The 20,434-nt window shown below is 44.1% G+C and overlaps 1 protein-coding gene across 4 annotated transcripts in view; it reads right to left on the bottom strand.

Annotated features, from left to right (window-relative positions):
* stxbp5l (syntaxin binding protein 5L) overlaps positions 1-20,434 on the bottom strand; it is a 553,303-nt gene that overhangs the window by 202,947 nt on the left and 329,922 nt on the right. For all 4 annotated transcript variants that reach the window (XM_051926381.1, XM_051926380.1, XM_051926382.1 and 1 more), the window contains exons 11-12: positions 16,158-16,230; positions 6,512-6,656 (exon numbers count right to left, since the gene is read on the bottom strand). In XM_051926381.1, coding sequence (XP_051782341.1) covers positions 6,512-6,656; positions 16,158-16,230 — 218 coding nt within the window. The remainder of the gene's footprint in view (positions 1-6,511; positions 6,657-16,157; positions 16,231-20,434) is intronic.

Here is a 20,434-nt window from a genome sequence, read left to right as displayed (position 1 = left end):
AATCAGTAACAAATCATTTTCTGCTAATTAAAAATGAATAATTTTTAAATAAAATGAATAATGACAAGGTAAACAACTCACAGGTGTTAGTGACGTGTGGCACCCCTAGTGGAATTACCCGTATTTATCAAAATGGTTCTCTGCCTTTACTGTCCTGTCACCCCAGTTGGAATATCAAAACTAAAAAACGGGACGTGCTGCCGGACGAAAACGGTTTTCAGATTTGCAGTCAGCAAGTGAGACCTGTTATAGTACAGGTGAAGGACTCCCAGTAGCAAAATGCTTGTTGACCAGTGTAATCAAATAAACAAAAAGGTACAAATATAACAAAACAAGTGCGTTTTTAGTCAAGAAAATAACCGAAGGAAAAAGAAATGATTCAGTTTGCATGTTGCTGTCGATGAGTGAAAACCGAAGCCCAAATATCAATCAACACAAAGTAGTCAAGTAGAGTCGAGGAGCCTGCACTGGTACAGACCATCACCGCACCCACCACATGACGAAACAACTCGGGATCCCGGCTTGCAACCCCCCAGGCAGACACATAGTCCAGTGCCACCCTCCGGAAATGACCCTCTATCTGCCACAGCCAGGTGTTACATGGGTGACCCCTTGGTCTGGTCCAGCCACTCGGGTCCCCAATAATGAGGATCTCACGAGCCGGATCACCCTCGGGGAAATGCGCCACATGGCCGTAGTGGCGTAACTGATGCCCCCTCACAGTGCAGGTCATGTGCCTCATTCGGGACTCCATGAGCGACACAAAGTCAGACCAGCGGTACCCAAGGATTTTCCGGAGAGACACAGGAGTCCAGTCTTCGTCTCAGGTCACTGGATAGCGTCCATGTCTCACACACAGAGAGCACCAGGACTCTAAAGACTTGGACCTTCGTCGTTTTGCAGAGATATCAGGAGCGCCACACACCCCTTTCCAGCGACCTCATGAGACTGACTTCACAGGAAGAGTCACCAGAGTCACATGAATGTCACTAATGATGTACGTAAACCTCTGGATGAGGTCGACACTCTCTCCGCAGACAGACACACTGCTGATGGCTGTGCCCAGGAGGTCATTAAAGGCCTGGCTCTTTGGTTTTTATCATGACCTTCACAAGCCCAGACACTCAGACTCCTCTCTCAGTCTCTCGAGTGCCCCCATCAGAGCCTCCATTGACTCCATGAAGATCACAGCATCGTCAGCAAAGTCAAGATCAGTCAATCTTTCTTCATCAACAGATGCCCCACAGCCGCTGGACCCCACGACCTTGCCCAGCATCCAGTCCATACAAGCATTGAGCAGAGTAGGATCAGAACACACCGCTGACGGACCCCAGAATCAACTGGGAAAAACACAGAGGGTCTGCCTCCACTCTGCACAGCACTCACCGTACCAGTGAACAGGCTGGCCATGATATCCAGCAACCTCCAGGGGATCCGGCTAACCCTCAGGATGTCCCACAGGGCACTGAGTTGAACGCTTTGCGAAAATCGAACAAAGGCTGCAATGAAGCTCTGCTGATATTCACGTTTGCGCTCCATGAGAACCCTCAGTGCCAGGATGCAGTCGATGGTTGACTTCTTAGGCGTGAAACCAGACTGTTCCGGTCGCTGGTAGGTGAGCAAGTGATCACGAATCCTATTGAGGACGACCCTAGCGAGGACCTTATCCGGCACTGAGAGAAGTTATCCCCCTGTAAGTTGCTACAATCCAGGTGATCACCCTTCCCTTTCCAGATTGGGGCAACAAGTCCCGTTTTCCAGTCAGTTGGGATGATGCCAGTCTCCCAAATGGAAGCAAAGATTGCTTGCAATGCCAGGAGGACAGCCTGACCACCAGCCTGGAGAACTTCACCCCGGATACCACAGATCCCTGCAGCCTTCGCTAAACCTTAGCTGGTTCACCACCTGTGCCATCTCAGTGAGACTTTCAATAAAAATAATATATACAGTATATAAAAAATACTTTTTAAAAACCACACTTATATTAAGTTAAAAAGTGTTAAAAAGTAAAAAATCAGCCTCTCATACATCACTTGTAAAATAAAAGTGTAGGCGCTATTGATAAGATTTTAAGAAGTGTTTTTGAAATGTTGATTGATGAAAAGCGGCCACACTTTTATTTTATGAGTGATGTATGAGAGACTGATTTTTTACTTTTTAGTACACTTTTTAACTTAATATAAGTGTGGTTTTTAAAAAGTATTTTATATGTATATATATTATTTTCAACTTTTTAGTCTTGGGTTTGGTTTAGTGTAATTTTGTAATCAACATTTTAACACCATCCATCCATTTTCCAACCTGCTGAATCCGAACACAGGGTCACGGTGTCTGCTGGAGCCAATCCCAGCAACACAAGGCACAAGGCAGGAGACAATCCCGGGCAGGGTGACAACCCACCGCAGGACACATTTTAACACTTCCTTTAATATTTCTATCCGTTACTAGCGCCATCTATTGGTGAAACCTTGAACTTTTCTTCATATGAAATTAAATTAAATTCAAATTTCATTTCTTAATTAACATGGATTAATTGATCAATTAGTGAAACTGATTATTGATTCTTGTATTGTCATCAGAAGTGAGTAAGTGCAACATTTCAAGTCATTTGGACAATAGGAACAGGGTTAAATATCGATTACAAGATTTGTACCAGACAACAAACAGGTGAAGTTAAAAGAAGCGCAGTGATAATAATAATAATAATAATAATAATAATAATAATAATAATAATAATAAGCTGCTATCTCATAATCATGAGGTTGCAGGTTTGAGCCCGGGTTGTCCCCGTGTTCTGAGTAGTGAGCTGCTCTTATCGTTACTGCGTATCATAGAATAAAATCACACATTTGATTTGAGTTTGTAATGGCCGGTGTCCATTTACGGTACTTGTTAAGCTGTTAGCGTCTTTTTCGTTGACTCGGTTTTATTCTCTCAGTCACGTTCACAGTCCTGCCCGATCTGACACTGCTGTTAGTTTTCAAATAAAGACGTGTGATAACGAAGCCACGGCCCGCAACCAAGCAGCCATGTTGTACGTGTCAGCTTTTATCCCTTCGTGTCATCAGAGAGTTCCCTGACCCTAACCCTAACCCTGTCCCCCCACATCCACAGTTTTCCCAGTTCCTGTCTCGTTGACGCACCCCACCAGATCTGACACTGCTGTTAGCTTTCAATTGGAGACGTGAGATAACAAAACAAGTGCGCTGTTCCACGTATTTATTTAAAAAACGGGCAGTGTCAGATCGGGACGAGCGTGACCGAGAGAATAAAACTGAATAAAATAACAATAACGCTAACTTTTACAAGTACCATAAATGTACACTGGCCGTTATATATTTTTATTATATAAGCAGTAGCGGCGGCACTACTATAATGATAACGTGCAGTGCATACGCTTGACTTCTAGTTTTCATCCTCTTTCTCTGTATGTTTCACATTCGTTTGCTCAGAGGTTGATGCACTTGCTGTTTCCTGAGCTGCTCTTCTGTTCTCCACCCTAGTGGCCCGCTTCATCTCTGCTTCCGTCGGCCATCTTTTAGCGTTAAAATTGATTAAGTCGGTGTTTGTGTTACAATTACTTAGTACATTTTCTTTAATTTTTCACTTAAGTGCCAATCTGCATCAAGAATGATTTAAGATATGAAGAGATAGGAGAAGTGACGGTTAATGTGGCAGGGATGAGAACGGTGCCCATACACATGCGCCACACGGCCACCCTGTTGGCCACTGCCAAGAGCTGATTCTACTTCTTCTTCTTCTTCTTTCAGCTGCTCCCGTTAAGGGTCGCCACAGCAGATCATCTTCTTCCATATCTTCCTGTCCTCTTCATCTTGTTCTGTCACACCCATCACCTGCATGTCCTCTCTCACCACATCCATAAACCTTCTCTAAGGTCTTCCTCTTCTCCTCTTACCTGGCTGGTCTATCCTTAGTACCCTTCTCACAATATACCCAGCATGCATCTCTCCTCTGCACATGTCCAAACCAGAGCAATCTCGCCTCTCTGACGTTGTCAGTCACCCACCCACCCGTCCCACTTGAGCTGACCCTCTAATGTCACTCATTTCTAAACCTGGAGTGGGTGGAGAAGAGTGTCAGGAGTGATTTGTGATAGACGGGTATCAGTGAGAGTGAAAGGGAAGGTCTACAGGACGGTAGTGAGACCAGCTGTGTTATATGGGCTGGAGACGGTGGCACAGGGGACAGAGCTGGAGGTGGCAGAGTTAAAGAAGCTAAGATTGGCATTGAGTGTGAAGGACAGGATTAGAAATGAGGACATTAGAGTGTCCGCTAAGGTTGGGAGACAAAGTCAGAGAGGCAAGATTGTGTTGGTTTGGACATATGAGGAGGAGAGATGAGGGGTATATTGGGAGAAGGGTGCTAAGGATAGAGCTGATAGGGAAGAGGAGAAGAGGAAGGACTAAGAGAAGGTTTATGGATGTGGTGAGAGAGGACATGAAGGTGATGGGTGTAACAGAACACGATGACGAGGACAGGAAGATATGGAAGAAGATGATCTGTTGTGGCGACCCCTAATGGGAGCAGCCGAAAGAGGAAGAATGACAATGCCAGAGGGGTTTCATGATGATCTGATGCCAACGGAGACAGACCAGGTGCCAGCATCTCACTGGTGGTTCAATTTTTTTATGATACGAAAGATGTGCAAACCTCTTTATCTCAATAGTCACTAGCAAAAAAGAAGGACTGACGGGAATAGTGAGGTAAGTTAACATTTACAATAGAGAAGTCTGCACCCTAACTTAATGTTAAGGTGTCAAATGGGGGCCGTGGCCATCCTGGAGTCAGATTTATGAAATGCACAAATGAGGTGTGAAATGCACATCTGTACAGCTTTCCAGCCGCAAGCACATCCCGTGTTCGGGTTGAAGCACAGCTGCTCCACCTCAGCCTGTAACTTAGAGTTGGGAAGTGGAGGAGAAAAGTAAAGGGATTGGGATTGTAGATTGTAAAGAGTAAAGGAAGAATCTGGAAAATGTGCTTCATTGAATTAAAATATTAAAGGACATCAGAAATGTGACAAATGAGAGGAGACCATCAGGTCCATCAAGCCTGTTTGTTTAGCCAACTGCTAAACTGTCCCCATAGTAAAAGAAAGAGGACAGCGTCCTCTGGGACTCGAACCCGGGGCTCTTTACTGCACTATCTATCTATCTATCTATCTATCTATCTATCTATCTATCTATCTATCTATCTATCTATCTATCTATCTATCTATCTATCTATCTATCTATCTATAATATAGTGCCTTTCATATCTATCTATCTATCTATCTATCTATCTATCTATCTATCTATCTATCTATCTATCTATCTATCTATCTATCTATCTATCTATCATATAGTGCCTTTCATATCTATCTATCTATCATATAGTGCCTTTCATATCTCTATCTATCTATCTATCTATCTTATAGTGCCTTTCATATCTATCTATAATATAGTGCCTTTCATATCTATCTATCTATCTATCTATCTATCTATCTATCTATCTATCTATCTATCTATCTATCTATCTATCTATCTATCTATCTACCTATCATATAGTGCCTTTCCTGTCTATCTATCTAGGCATCCGCACTAACTCTGTGCCACCTTCACCTACATTACAGGTGAGGTGACCTGCTTGTGGACAAATGGTGTCAGTAGTGGGATTTGAACCCGCAACCTCAGGGTTTGAAGGCCAAAGGCTTAACCACTACGCCTGCCTTGGAGTTGAACCCGTGACCGTATGGGTTGGCTGTTTCTGGGTGTTTAGGGTGCTGCTACACCCCCCTACAGGTCACAGGGTAAAAAGCTGGTCTGGTATTCTGTAACCAGGACCAAATCTGTGGTAGGACCAAGGGCAGGAAACCTCACTTAAAGAATCCTGGCATAGGCCTTCCTAGGGAGACCCCTAAATTTGAACCCCCCCCCCCCCCCCCGAACCTTCCTTAAAGATGGGAAGCACTACCTCAGTCTGCCAATCCAGAAATATCATCCCCAACCTCCACACAGTGTCCAAGAGGCCTGTCAGGTGGGACAGCCCACCAACATCATGGCCTCCTCTAATGAGGAGTGTTTCGGCCTCCTCGGTCAGCTTCAGTGATGGGTGGTCCTAGTCCCACGCACCTAATATTGCATTCTGTCTAAAGGGTGGAGGTCATTCATTATGTGAATATAAGCAAAAAATGGAGGGGATGGAGGAGGGGGCATATAGTTTTTCACAGCACTGTATTAGCAGTTATATTATTTTTTAAAAATACGAATCCCGACATTTGTTCTTAAAAGAGTTAAAGCTGATTGGCTGTCCTGTCACAACTCGACAACGTGAGGTTGTCCACGTCAGGCCGATGAATGGCACACCTTAGCAGCATCCTGTTAATTAAAGAGCAAACACCAACCCATCATTAAGGTGCAGAAACGGCCGATCCAACTTTCTCCATCCCAACCCAATGCTTGTCCGCACTCACATCCCACCACCGGCTGTGTGCAGTTCAAGGGGGGCTCACCTTATTGCTGTAGCCTTGCTTTTTATGCTTGGCGCCGATCGAATAAAGAGCCGGAATGAGATCTGGACAGTCGGCGAAGTAGGCCGTGCAGGTCACTGGAGACTCGTGGATATCCATAGGATACGGATTTTCAAAGATGGGGAAGCTGTGTGAGTCAGAGAGAGAGAGAGAGAGAGAGAGAAGATCAGTCGGGGCCTCATTAGAATTCAAGAGCTGAGCTTCCAGGCTGATGGTGGACCCCACGCAGCTCCCATCGCTGTCACGTGGCCCTCATTAGCCATCGGAGTGCTGAGAGGTGAGCGTTCAATTTGAGAGGCATTTCATTAGCACTCGCTGCCCCCCCCCCCCAACTCCCCCCCAGCCCACCTACCTGCATTAGTCATGTTTCAAACGTTGGCGCAGAAGAGACCAAGATGCCCAGCTGGCGTGACAGAAAACTTTTATGCCTCTAAGCTCTGCCTCTTGACCTCCAATTTACATAATGCAACACGTGAAATATAAAGAGAATTATCAGGGAGCAGAAATGTCTGAAATGAGCAAAAGCCGAAAAGTGAAAGAAAGGGGAGAGAAACACGCAGTTAACTGCTGCTTAGTCGGGGGTGTGGGGCAGCAGTCTAAGCCAAATCAGGCCTTTGAGTTGGGGAGTCACCTAATCTGGACACAACCATAATCCCATTACTGCTATTACTGGCTGTGCTGCGTGTCCAAGATGGGCTGAAATCGAAATAATCGACGGAGACCTCAGCATTAACACTTGAAGTGCACCGTCTGCTGGAGTGCATTTTGCAATGCGTGTAGCAATAAAATGCATTGGAACGTTAGGACCGTGATTCCTAACCTTGGTGGTGTCATGACCCAGTTCTTCACATGATGCCAGTGAGTTCACAGCCCATCAGGGGGAATTTAGCATGACTGTCATTGTGAGGGGAGTGGGGTGGACCCCACTCGGTGAGTTGAGGTTGATTGTCAAAGCTATCCAAAGAGCACTAGATGAATCAATCGTCTACTTGGTGAATCGAGAATTATCATCAGAGTGAGCTCGTCCAGGATCTGCCATCATCTACCTGTGACCAAGCGTGACTGTCAGAGTGACGGAGTGATGGAGAGGTGGGCTTTCATCCAGGGTCGGCCGCCATCTACCTGCAAGGCTGCCACGGCCCACCAATTTGGGAAATTCTGTGTCTGAGCATTAAAAAGACTGAGATTAGAACAGGCCATTCTATCTATCTATCTATCTATCTATCTATCTATCTATCTATCTATCTATCTATCTATCTATCTATCTATCTATCTATCTATCTATCTATCTATCTATCTATCTATCTATCATATAGTGCCTTTCACATCTATCTATCTATCTATCTATCTATCTATCTATCTATCTATCTATCTATCTATCTATCTATCTATCTATCTATCTATCTATCTATCTGGTCAAAACTGCCTTTTACCAGTTTCTGTTTCGATACCGCTATACTTCAGTTAGCATATACATTATTGCAATTTATTTTGTCTCATATCTAGTATTTAAATTCTTCAATACTAATAATTAGTTTAGATTATGTTATATGCATCTTATTGTTCTCTGGTCGTGATCGATAATTAGTGGTTTTCAGCTGTGATTATTAGTACGATGAAATAAAGTTGTAAAGCCCAGGATAGGAATTTTTTCATATTAGGACAGAACATTTCTAGTTTATCGTTAAGTTTTCATTGTCACTTATTCCATTGTAAATGAGCAGTTTGATTATCCAGTAGAGTTCATATCATAGGCTCATAGCAAGTAGCGAGTCGCGTACTCATCACAAATTTTAAGAAAATGACAATGTATAATGGGCCGAGTAGGTAGACCTCGTCACCTCACTCGCTGAAGGATGCCCCGAGCTGGTATTGACACCCAATCCGCTCCTGGTGACATCCATTGAGTGGCAGTTGGGTGGCAAAGCTAGAACATGTTGAAATGTTTTTTCAAAGTTGAATTGAATTTCTACACCCAAGTGCCAAGACTCCTCGTTTTACCTTTTTGGAGGAGCGTGACGAGGTCCTCAGGGATCGTCTTAATAACGTGTTTACTTTACAGCTCGAGTAAATATGGCCTGCTTCTCTTCCCTGTAGTTACCTTGGCAGCTGAAAATTAGAAAGATGAATTGCCTTTACGTGGTGAAACAAATAAAGTAAAACTGTCCTGTCATAATGCGGGCCCTGGAGGATCACAAGGGCTTACATAATCATCAGCATCATGGGGAGGCTTTCTGGCCTCCTAATAAAACATTCATTTTCCTGATTGTCTCTGTGTCTGGCACTACAGTAATATAAAAGATGAGTTTTTATTCGGAGACGTGTAAGCTGATGAGGCGTGTGGCACCGGGATAATTAAAGCCCACACTGGCTGATGAGTATTTACGAGGCGCTGTGTATGCGTGGCGGGCATCAGGGTATTGTGGGGGGTGGGGGATGTGTGGAGTGGGGGCGCACCCAGGGTCAGGGGACAGCAGCCCAGGATACTCACCAGATGGGACGCCCTTCGGAATGCTACCCGGAGAGCAAAACCTCACAAACAGGCCTCACCCCAAACTCATAAGGCAGGCTTCAAGGCCCGCACAGGGCCTTGATTGCAAAGTTTAACCCATGTACTCGTTTAGTACACGCCTGGGGGGGTACAGCTTGGACTCATCAGTGGTGACCTTTATTTTTTTTGGGGGGGGGTTTGTTCTTATCGTCTTAGGGAGTCAAGGCTGGGCCTGTTAAAGCCCACTGAGGCCCTCCTTGTGTGATTTTGGGCTCCATGAGAAATAAATTGTTGTTGTTGTTGATCTTCAGGTGTTTCAGATGTTTCAACATGAGACGACCTGGACCGGGTGACCCAGCTGTTATCATCAGGCCTCGGCTAGTATCCAAATAGCTTGGGTAGTCTATGGATTTCCCCCTCCACTTGATCCACAGCCATCTTTGATGTCCCACAATTCCAAAGAGCTTGGACTACCCGCCACTACACGTGACGTCAATGGGCCCTCTGCTGTGGCATTCGCCTACAAGCTCCTCATACTTGGCTCCCTGATTGTCCCATAGAACAGTCAGCTCCAACAGGACCCCTCGTCTTGTCCACTTTGGCCTGAGTGTCTGGGAATCTGAGCCCTTTCCTTAGGTCACCCTAGTGCTGCCACTCTCATGCTGTGCCAAGCAGCCCTCCTGGTGACGTGGATGGCCCCCCGCACATCTCTCTCCAGCCCTTATGAAGGGCTGACATCTGCAATGGCCCTGAATACCTGATTATGGTGCCAGCATTAGTACCCTTCTCATAGCTCAATGAATGCTCCAGGGACCCTCTATGTTGGCACCAGCACAAGAGCCAGGGAGGATGCCATAGACAGGCTAACTCACAAACTTGACCAGTAGTGGCTCTGACTACCAGGGGTCTGATCATGAGATACTGCGGGGAAAATAAGGATTGAACATGTCAACGTATTTCTCAGTCAATATATTTCTATTGACGTGAAACGAACACCAAATGTTGGTAACAACCCAAGTAATCCACACAATACAAAAAAGTCCATAAATGAAGTTATGTGCAATAAAGTGGAATGATCACAGGTCTACGGGGGGTTTTCACATTTCAAACGGGGTGAAATGTCACTTGAAGACCAACTGAGATCTGGCCAACCTTACACAGTTAGGCTTATTCAGTTGCAGTTCCACCCCGAACCAAGGGTTGTCACTGTCGCCTAACGCTTCTCCTCCTTTTGTCCCTATGACAGCCAGTCTGTGTGATGTCACTTCCGGGTTGTCGTAATCTGGCCCCACCTCTTCCGGTTCGGCTTCCAAATAAAGGGGCAGCAAAGCCATCACTGCCTCGGTCACATCTTCACTACAATCTGGGAGAGACCTTAGGTGATGTTCGTCATTACTTCTGTGCCAAGAAATATGTGGGGTTTGCTTCCAAGGTGCTCCAACTCTTGCTAAGTACTGACCCTGTGTTTAATTACTATCTACAGTCATATGAAAAAGTTTGGGAACCCCTCTTAATTCTTTGGCTTTTTGTTTCTCATTGGCTGAACTTCCTTTTAATATCTGACACGCCTTATGGACACAGTAGGATTTCAGCAGTGACATTATGTTTATTGGATTAACAGAAAATATGCAATATGCATCATAACAAAATGAGACAGGTGCATAAATGTGGGCACCCCAACAGAGATATGACATCAATACTTAGTTGAGCCTCCTTTTGTCCTCTAGACGCTGTCCTCCTATAGCCTCTGATGAGTGTCTGATTCTGGATGGAGGTATTGTTCACCATTCTTCATACAAAATCTCTCCAATTCAGTTCAATTTGATGGACAGACTGGTTCAAATCATCCCATAGATTTTCAATGACATTCAAGTCAGGGGACTGTGACGGCCATTCCAGAACATTGTACTTCTCCCTCTGCGTGAATGCCTTTGTAGATTTCCAACTGTGTTTTGAGTCATTGCCTTGTTGGAATATCCAACCCCTGCGTAACTTCAACTTTGTGACTGATGCTTGAACATTATCCTGAAGAATTTGTTGATATTGGGTTGAATTCATCTGACCATCGACTTTAACAAGGGCCCCAGTCCCTGAAATAGCCACACAGCCCCACAGCATGATGGAACCTCCACTAAATGTGACAGTAGGTAGCAGGTGTTTTTCTTGGAATGCAGTGTTCTTCTTCTGCCATGCAAAGTGCTTTTTGTTCTGACCAGATAACTCATTTTTTGTCTCATCAGTCCAAAGCACTTTGTTCCGGAATCAATCTGGCTTGTCTAAATGAGCATTTACATACAACAAGCGACTCTGTCTGTGGTGTGAGTGCAGAAAGGGCTTCTTTCTCATCACCCTGCCATACAGATGTTCTTTGTGCAAATTGCGCTGAATTGTAGAATGATGTCCAGATACACCATCTGCAGTGAGATGTTCTTGCAGGTCTTTGGAGATGATCTGTGTGTTGTCTGTCACCATTCTCACAATCCTGTTCATATGTCACTCCTGTATTTTTCTTGGCCTGCCAGACCTGCTGGATTTAACAGCAACTGTGCCTGTGGCCTTCCATTTCCTGATTCCATTCCTTACAGTTACAGAAACTGACAGTTTAAACCTCTGAGATGGCTTTTTGTAGCCTTCCCCTAAACCAGGAGACTCAACAATCTTTGTGTTCAGATCTTTGGAGAGTTGCTTTGAGGATCCCATGCTGTCACTTTCAGAGGAGAGTCAAAGGGAAGGAAGCCCAACTTGTAATTGACCACCTTAAATACCTTTATATCTCATGATGGACACACCTGTCTATGAGGTTCAAGGATTAACAAGCTCATCACACCAAGTAATCAGCATTGAGCAGTGACAGGCATTCAAATCAGCACAATGACAAGGGGACCCACATTTGTGCACAGCCAGTTCATCACATTTGATTTCATTTCATACAACTAAATACTGCGTCACTAAAAATCTTTGTTCGGAAAACACCGCAGGACTCAGATGTTCCTAGGAAATGAAAGACATACCACTGTTATCTTTATTGTTGAAAGGAGAGTCCATTATTATGCGGGCTGAGAGGGGGTCACAAACTTTTTCATATGACTGTACACACACATTGGGTATAGAAAAGAATCCCCCCGTTTGAAATATTCCCATTTTTTTTGCTTTACAGCCTTAAATGTAAACACACAAACTAATATTTCTTTCCAGCTTTACTTACTCAATGCAATCTCTAACATCCAAGTGACAGATATCACAGCTACAGTTCAGAAAAGTGATGCAAAATCAAAAACAAGAAAAGCTGAGATTAATAAAGGCCCCCCCCCCCCACACACTCCTAAACTCAAACAGGTGTCATTGCCCACCATTTCCATTGAGGTCTCGATGCATGCTCAATAATCCAGGTAAGGAAATCCTAGAAATTTGATTCTGTTCATCTGGACAAAGTTTTTAAGTGGGAGAAATATTTCGAGACTTATCCAAGTCTCTTTTTCAGGAAGAGACTTGGGTAAGTCTCGAAATATTTCTCCCACTTAAAAACTTTGTCCAGATGAACAGAATCAAATTTCTAGCATTTCCATTGAGGTTACTGGCTTCCTCCCACCTCTGATCAGTTGTAATGAGTGTGATTAGTGAAGCTGTTCCTGGTCCATTCATTCCCTTGCTTGGCAGTGCCGCTGACAGCACACAACTGACTATGGGTGTCAGGCCACTTTCAGAAGATCTCAGGGATAGAGTTGTGGACGGACATAAGGCAGGAGATGGAGACTAAACATCTCAAAGGCTTTATCAATCCCAAGGAGCCCAGCAAAATCCATCAAAAAGAAGTGTTTGGTATGACTAGGACCCTCCCTGGACCCTACAAACTAGATAGAAGAGCAAGGAGGTAACTGGTAAGAGAGGCTACCTAGAGGCCAATGGCCACTGTGAAGGAGTTGCAGAATTTGATGGCAAAGAGTGGTCATTAATGGTGTGCAGGTGACAACAATTTCACAAGCGCTTCACAACTGTGGCTTGTTTATGAGGATCACACTTCTCAAGAAAGGCCACATTAAGGCTCGTTTGAGCTTTCCCAGAATGCACCTTGAAGATTCTGATGCCAAGTGGAAAAAGGTCTTATGGTCAGAGGCGACCAAAATCAAACTATTTGGCCTCAATACCAAACGGTACACCAATGCAGCTCACCATCCACAACACACCATACCTACAGTAAAGCATGGAGGGGGCAGCATCCTGTTATGGGGGGCTCTCGCTAGGGTAGAAGGAAAAATGGATGAGACAAAATACCATCAAAATCAAAAGCTGCTACCCTCTGCCAGAAAGTTGAAGATGGGCAGAATGTTCACTTTTCAACATGACAACGACCCGAAGCACACAGCAAAATGGACCACACAGTGGCTGAAGGAGAAAAAAGGGAATGTCCTGGTGTGGCCAGTCAGAGCCCAGACCTAAATCACAGTAAAAATCTGTGGAAAGATCTGAAGATAGCAGACCAGCAACGCTCACCATCCAATGTGACCGAACATGAACAGTTCAACTGTAAAGAAGAGTGGGGGGCAAATATTGAGTGGGCTCAATCTAGGTGGGCAAAGCTGATAGAGAAGAATCAACAGACTCAAGGCTGTCATTAAAGCAAAAAGGGGGGTCAACAAAATGACACTGACATTGGGGGGTGATCCTTTATTAATCTCAGTAGGTCTTGTTTTTGATTTTTCATCATTTTTGTGAACTGTAGCTGTGATGTTTTTCACTCAGATGTTAGATATATATATATATATATAAAGAGAGTGTGAGAGACACACGTGGAGCCCTCCCTTAGGACACAGGTAAGCTGAGTAAAGCCACCACTGGGCTGCTGTCACAAACTGTGTCTCTAAGATGGCACCAAGCCCTGCTCCTCTCTGCCAGAAGCGCCCCCCCTTACAGGAACGTACCTATATATAAATACGGGGAGCCCATACATGCAAAGATGACCTGAGCAAGATATCGAGACAGAGCTCTCTGTACCACCTAACATTTTGCTTTATTTTGTGTCCTATGGGTCCCCGATTTACTTGGTTGAACTGCTTATTATTTAACAGGGTCTCGTGGCTGGGTTGGCACCCCAAGTAGCTTACTGCCACCATTAATTGTTTCTGTTGACTCTGTACAGTATCTCTATATGTATCTAGTCAACCGAGAGGAATGCACAAGTTCAAATTTAATGCTGGGGTTCCAACTGTGCCACCTTGTTAATGCAATAATAAAGTTAAACAAAATAACAAACAGAGCAACGTAGAAGGAGCAAAAAAAGGCGGAATCAGCGTTTGGACGGAGTAAATAAGCTCTAAAGAGGGGGCCGGCTTCAGGGCTGGAGCCCCGCCCTACTCCTTCAGGGAGGGCGCTGCACTTATAGCTCATAGACCAGAAAGGGGCGGGGTCAGTTGCCCTCAATGGGCGTCGTCTCGGAGCTGTGAGTGGAAAAAGAGACAAGAGAGTCAGCGATTGTGCCCCCTGCTGTCCCAGTAGGTGAGCCTACAACACGCATGTGAGATTTGTACTCGGTATACAAGAAAATAAAAACATAATTGATAATATTTATTAAAAACAATAATGATGTTAACTGCGGTGGGCTGACTCCCTGCCCGGTGTTTGTTTCCTGCCTTGCGCTTTGTGTTGGCTAGGATTGGCTCCAGCAGAACCCCGTGACCCTGTAGTTAGGATATAGCGGGTTGGATAATGGATGGATGGATGGATAATGATGTTAAAGAAGAGAAGGACGCCCGTGATGAAACCCTGCCTGTCCCATAACAGCAATGTGGACGAGAAGAGGCCATTCAGCCCCACCAAGCTCGCCAGTCATCTCCGCTTAATTCTTCTAAAGTAACACCAAGCCGAGTTTGACATATTAACTTCTATCTTATCTCCACGTCCAATGCATTCTCCCATTTATGATTTATTTCTCTATTATATAAAAATAATCTTGCGACTAGACGAGACTTTGGCCATGAGATTTTTTCAAGTCCCGTCCTCCTATCAATTATTTTTTCAACCACGCCCACAGTCTTCTCACATCTGATTCGTGTGAATGCTTTTGTCAGACACACTTCTCTCAGCTCTTATAAATTTTTTATGTTTTAAGTTCCCAATTAAAGAAGACTTATGATGTCCAAACCTTATTGAAGAATTTCATCCCGAACGGTTATCAACAGAAGAATTGAGTACACAGGCAATCCCAGCACCGAGAAACGATGAAGTCAAACGAATTAACATGAAAATTGTCGATCGGTTACACTGCAGATTGGTTAAATGCGTATCAATAGACTATGATGGAACAGTTGGTGGTGATGGAGTGGAAGATGAAAACATCAACTTACAATATCACAAAGAATATCTACAACTGTTAACACCGTGCGGTCTTCCACCGCACAAATTACTGTAGAAAGAAGGATGTATCCAAGAAAGGTAATGTAGTCCATCTTCACTAATGACATGAGACACCAAAGGAGATCTTGATACGGCATTCGTATTAAAACGTTTACAGTTTCCCATTAGAATAGCTTTTGCAAAGGCAATTAACAAATCACAGGGACAAACATTCAAAAAAGTCATTTTATGTATTAGAGTGAAAGAAACGATATTCACTCACGGCCAGTTATACATTGTGTCGTCATGATGAAAGTTGGAATCAAAATTCAAAGCGATATTGACGAAATTTTAATTCCAAAAAATTGTTTGACAGTAAAAGTGTAAGTTTAGAAAGTACTTGCGCATTCATTTCTAAGCCAAACAGAACGAAAACGTATAACGCAACGAATACCTCTAACGCAACATGAAATATAATTTACTTTCAATTTATTACATTTTACTATTTTTTAATATTACTTAATTACTCGCTGTAATGTAAAATAGTTAGGTCTATTATGCATATGTAACAATTCCCATGAAAATAACAATCTGGTTGGCGAGCAAAGTGAGCAGGGGGCAAAATCTTTCTAATAAAAGTGGCTTTCTTTTGATGTACTTTGGTCTCTGTGGCTTTTTTTAGTGGTCCAGGCACAGTCTACTCATGAGCGCCCCCTCTGGCCACAATACGCATTTCACTGGATTTGTTAGAAACGATGCATGAATTAGGAAGCCACGCAATGAGATTATCTGTCAGTTTGCACTCACTTGCTTTGTGTGAGGTCCACAACAATGAAGTCCTTCTCAAGCAGCACCACCACAGCGTAGGGCTCCTGAAAATCTGCAACCAAAAAGACAAAAAAACAAATACAAATAAACAGAAAGAAACTGCAAGCACGAAAGAACTCCACAATAATTAATATCCAGCACAGCACTGGCTGTTTATGGCTGTGCAGATCAACCTGAACTGAAGTGCAGAGCCGTCCAGCCATCCAGCTGTCCTTATAACTATTTTATTAACCCTTAAACTGCCAGAACCAGGGCAATTTGCCAGCACGCCAGAGCCAAGCATATTCGGTGATGTACATTTGTTGAACGCCGCTACTGGATACATTCGGTTCCCAGTGTATTTTGCCAGCACGTACATTCGTTGAGCTGCCAGCTCATGACCACTGGCACCCTCAAGTGAAGCAACTGGGATTTAGCTGCTGCACTAGACTGGCCTGCCAGCACTAGCGTTGGCCTCTGTGTATTTGTGTGCAGCCAGTTCAAGCGCAATTGCCGCAGTCGGTGATTTACTGAATTTCATCAATGGTGTCCATTGCACCTTGTACACTGTTGAGGTGTATAACATCGGCAAATTTTTCTCATTATATTTTGCTCAATCCCAACAAGATGAATTCAGATGCAGGACACTTGTATAGGCTGTGGCGAATGGCTGGGGGATGCCCGGAAGGACCGGAGGAGGGATTGTGCCTCCTCCAGACCACGAGGGGGTGACCACCCTGGTGTCTTTGGGGACCACAGGAACTGAGCATGGAAGCTCAACCCTATAGGGGCCCGTGGTCACCGCCAGGGGGTGCCCCAATGCCTGAGGAGCCCTGGCCCTCAGCACTTCTGACACACCCGGCAGTACTGGAGGAAGGAAGATCAGGGACACCCAGAGTGCTTCCGGGTACGCAGCCGGTACTTCCGCCACACTGGGGAGTGTCGGCGGAAGCTAACTGGTAGTGCATCCGGGTCTGTATAAAAGGGGCTGCCTCCCTCCATTCGAGGGCTTGAGTCGGGCGAGGAAAGAACCAAGTCTCGTTGGAGAGGAGTGGAGGTGGCCTGAAAAAAGAGGCATTGGTTAAAGGCCTGGACTTTTGGGGGAGTTGTTTGGGGTTGTGTGCACTATTGTAAATAGAAATTATGTATAATAAACGTATGTGGGTTGAACCATCGTTGTCCGCCTGTCTGTGCCTGGGCCAGCTTCCACAGGCATTATAATAAAAAAAGGCACATCCTCTTCCCTAACACCTCACTTTTATAATAGTTGTTCACAACATAGTGCTAAATTAGTTTACAGCCTGGGAAAGGAAGACTTGCCAATACCTCAGGCTATTGATTACTTTATGGATGGACATCTGGGACAACAATTTGGTTTATGGCCTGGGAAAGGAAGACATGCCGATACCTAAAGCAACATCAAAAAAACTTTATTATTTAGGGAGCAAAATGAATCCATCATATTGAGAGCCAGCCAATCAGGTGTATGCGACAATCATGTGTTGTGAAACCCCCAGCATGAAATCTTACAATAAATACGCATCGTCTGAAAGCAAAGTCGGAAGAGAAAACAAAGATCCAATCATCAGATAACGGCATTTCATGAACATCGAGTGCTAAATCAAATGCCGCCCTGGGACGTTCGTCTTTGACATCTCTGATTCCTTTCAGTAAGCTACGGTGCATCCAGAAAGTATTCACAGCGCTTCATCACTTTTTCCACATTTTGTTATGTTACAGCCTTATTCCAAAATGGATTCAATTCATTTTTTTCCTCAGAATTCTACACACAACACCCCATAACGACAACGTGAAAAAAGTTTACTTGAGGTTTTTGCAAATTTATTAAAAATAAAAAAACTGAGAAATCCCATGTCCATAAGGTCTTCTTAACCCCCCAAAGTATGTGTCAGTTTAAGGGTTAACACTAGAAAAAAGTCGCAATCCCGGCCCACCTTAAACTCCTTCACACCTCTCCATCAGCGTCTTTTGTTTTGTAAATGTGTTGATCAGCACAAGCAGCCAGCAGCCTGCTGTCCCAACCGACGGGGCTCAACGCGGGCATAAAGTTCTGCCATTCTGTTTATTATGGTGTGAGGTGAATGGAGTTGTAGAGGGTTTCAATAAAACATCGTTATTTGGAACGCATGCATGTCATGTGTGGTCCGTGTCTACAACCATCTGAGTAAATGTAGGGTGACAGGAAATGCGAGAAATGCAAGAACACGTTACCTAAAACAGAAACTTTTGTCAGGTTTTCATGTTTAACTCTATTTATTAAGAATTTCAAAAACAAATCGCTTTTCTACAGAGTCATCTTCGTTTGCGATGCAATTTTCCCAGGGTTGTACCAATGTTTTAATGTCCAATTACTACTCCTCCCGCTTTCACCGTTTCCAACGAGAATTGAGAAGTGCAGAAACTTTTTGAACGTCCCTCGTATGTAGCATGTATAGTGAAATATATTTTATAGATTATCATTCTTTGTAAAATTGTCTTTAATTTTAATTTTAACCATTTTTTTAAGGCAGTCCATTCATCAGATAAGACTCTGCATGCATACAGGTGACCAAGATGAATTAGAACATCAGAACAATCCACACGAGAACAGGCCATTCAGCCCAACAAAGCTCGCCAGTCCCTTCCACTTATTTCTTCCAAAATAACATCAAGTCGAGTATTGAAAGTCCCTCAAGTCTTACTGTCTACCACACTACTTGGTCGCTTATTCCATGTGTCTGTCGACATGTGTGTAAAGAAAAACTTCCTAATGTTTGTGTGAAATGTGCGCTTCACAAGTTTCCAACTGTGTCCCCGTGTTCTTGATGAACTCATTTTAAAATAACCGTCTCGATCCACTGCACTAATTCCCTTTATAATGTTAAACACTTCAGTCAGGTCTCCTCTTCATCTCCTGTAAAGGCTCAGCTCTTTTCATCTTTCCTCATAACTCATCCCCTGTAGCCCCAAATCAGCCTAGTCACTCTTCTCTGGACCTTCTCTAGTGCTGTTATGTCTTTATGGAGACCCAAACTGCACCCAGGACTCCAGATGAGGCCTCACCAGTGTGTTATAAAGCTTGAGCAGAACCTCCTGTGACTTGTACTACACACATCAAGGCGCTATATAACCTGACATTCTGTTAGCCTTCTTCATGGCTTCTGAACACTGGAAGTCGATAGCTTAGAGTCCACTACGACTCCTAAATCCTTCTCATAAGGTGTACTCTCGATTTTCCAACCGCCCATTGTGAACTCAAACCTCCCATTTTTACTTCCTGTGTGTAATTCTTTACATTTACCGTCATTAAATTTCATCTACCACAAATCTGTCCAAGCCTGTCTGCTGTCCAAGTCCTTCTGTGATGATATAATGGATTCCAAATTATCTGCTAATCCACCAATCTTGGTATCATCTGCAAAGTTGCCCATCTTCTTCCTTACATTCCTATCTAAATCATTTATATTTATTAAAAGCAGCAATGGCCCCAGCACTGCCCCCTGCTTGTCACCACTCTTAACATCGGCCAGTTCTGATGAGGAACCTCGCCTTCACCATCACCTTCTGCTTCCTGTGTCTGAGCCAATTCTGCACTCACACCCTGAACTGCCACTTCTTTTAGTTTGATGCCCACCCTCTCAGGTGGCAACTTATCAAATGCTTTCTGAAAGTCCACATCAATAACATCATCTGCTCCTCTCTGGTCATATTTGTTGCCTCCTCATAGAATTCCAGCATGTTAGTAAAACATAACCTTCTTCATTGATTGGAATGGATAAGATGGATGGGAATGGGGCTGAATGGGCATGAGTTGAGTCACTGGGTAGTGTGCATACGGTACTGGTGATGCAACTGGACTGTCCAAAAACATCACAGGTGAATAGAATTGAGGACCACCGATGCAAAATGTCTCTCAGCTACACCATTCATACGGACGGCCATGCTGGCTCATTCTATCACTCTGTTCAAGGACCATGCCGGACCAATCAACATTCTAAGACAGAGAGCCAGCCACCTGGTAGCCAACTGTCTAGGTTGTGTTAGAAAAATCTGGATGAGAAGAGGCCATTCAGCCCAAGAAAGCTCACCAGTCCTGTCCAATTCGTTCTTCTAAAATAACATCAAGTCGAGTTTTCAACGTCCCTAAAGTCTTACTTTCCACCACACTACTCAGTCACTTATTCCACATGTCTGTTATTCTCTGTGTGAAGAAAAACTTCCTAATGTTCATGCAAAATTTCCTCAGCCCCATTCCCCTCCAGTTGCCGGCATCTTCT

The sequence above is a fragment of the Erpetoichthys calabaricus genome, chromosome 4, assembly GCF_900747795.2.
Source record: "Erpetoichthys calabaricus chromosome 4, fErpCal1.3, whole genome shotgun sequence".
NCBI lineage: Eukaryota > Metazoa > Chordata > Cladistia > Polypteriformes > Polypteridae > Erpetoichthys > Erpetoichthys calabaricus.
The sequence above is the reverse complement of the archived record's forward strand: the minus strand, read 5'-3'. Positions and strand labels throughout refer to the sequence as shown.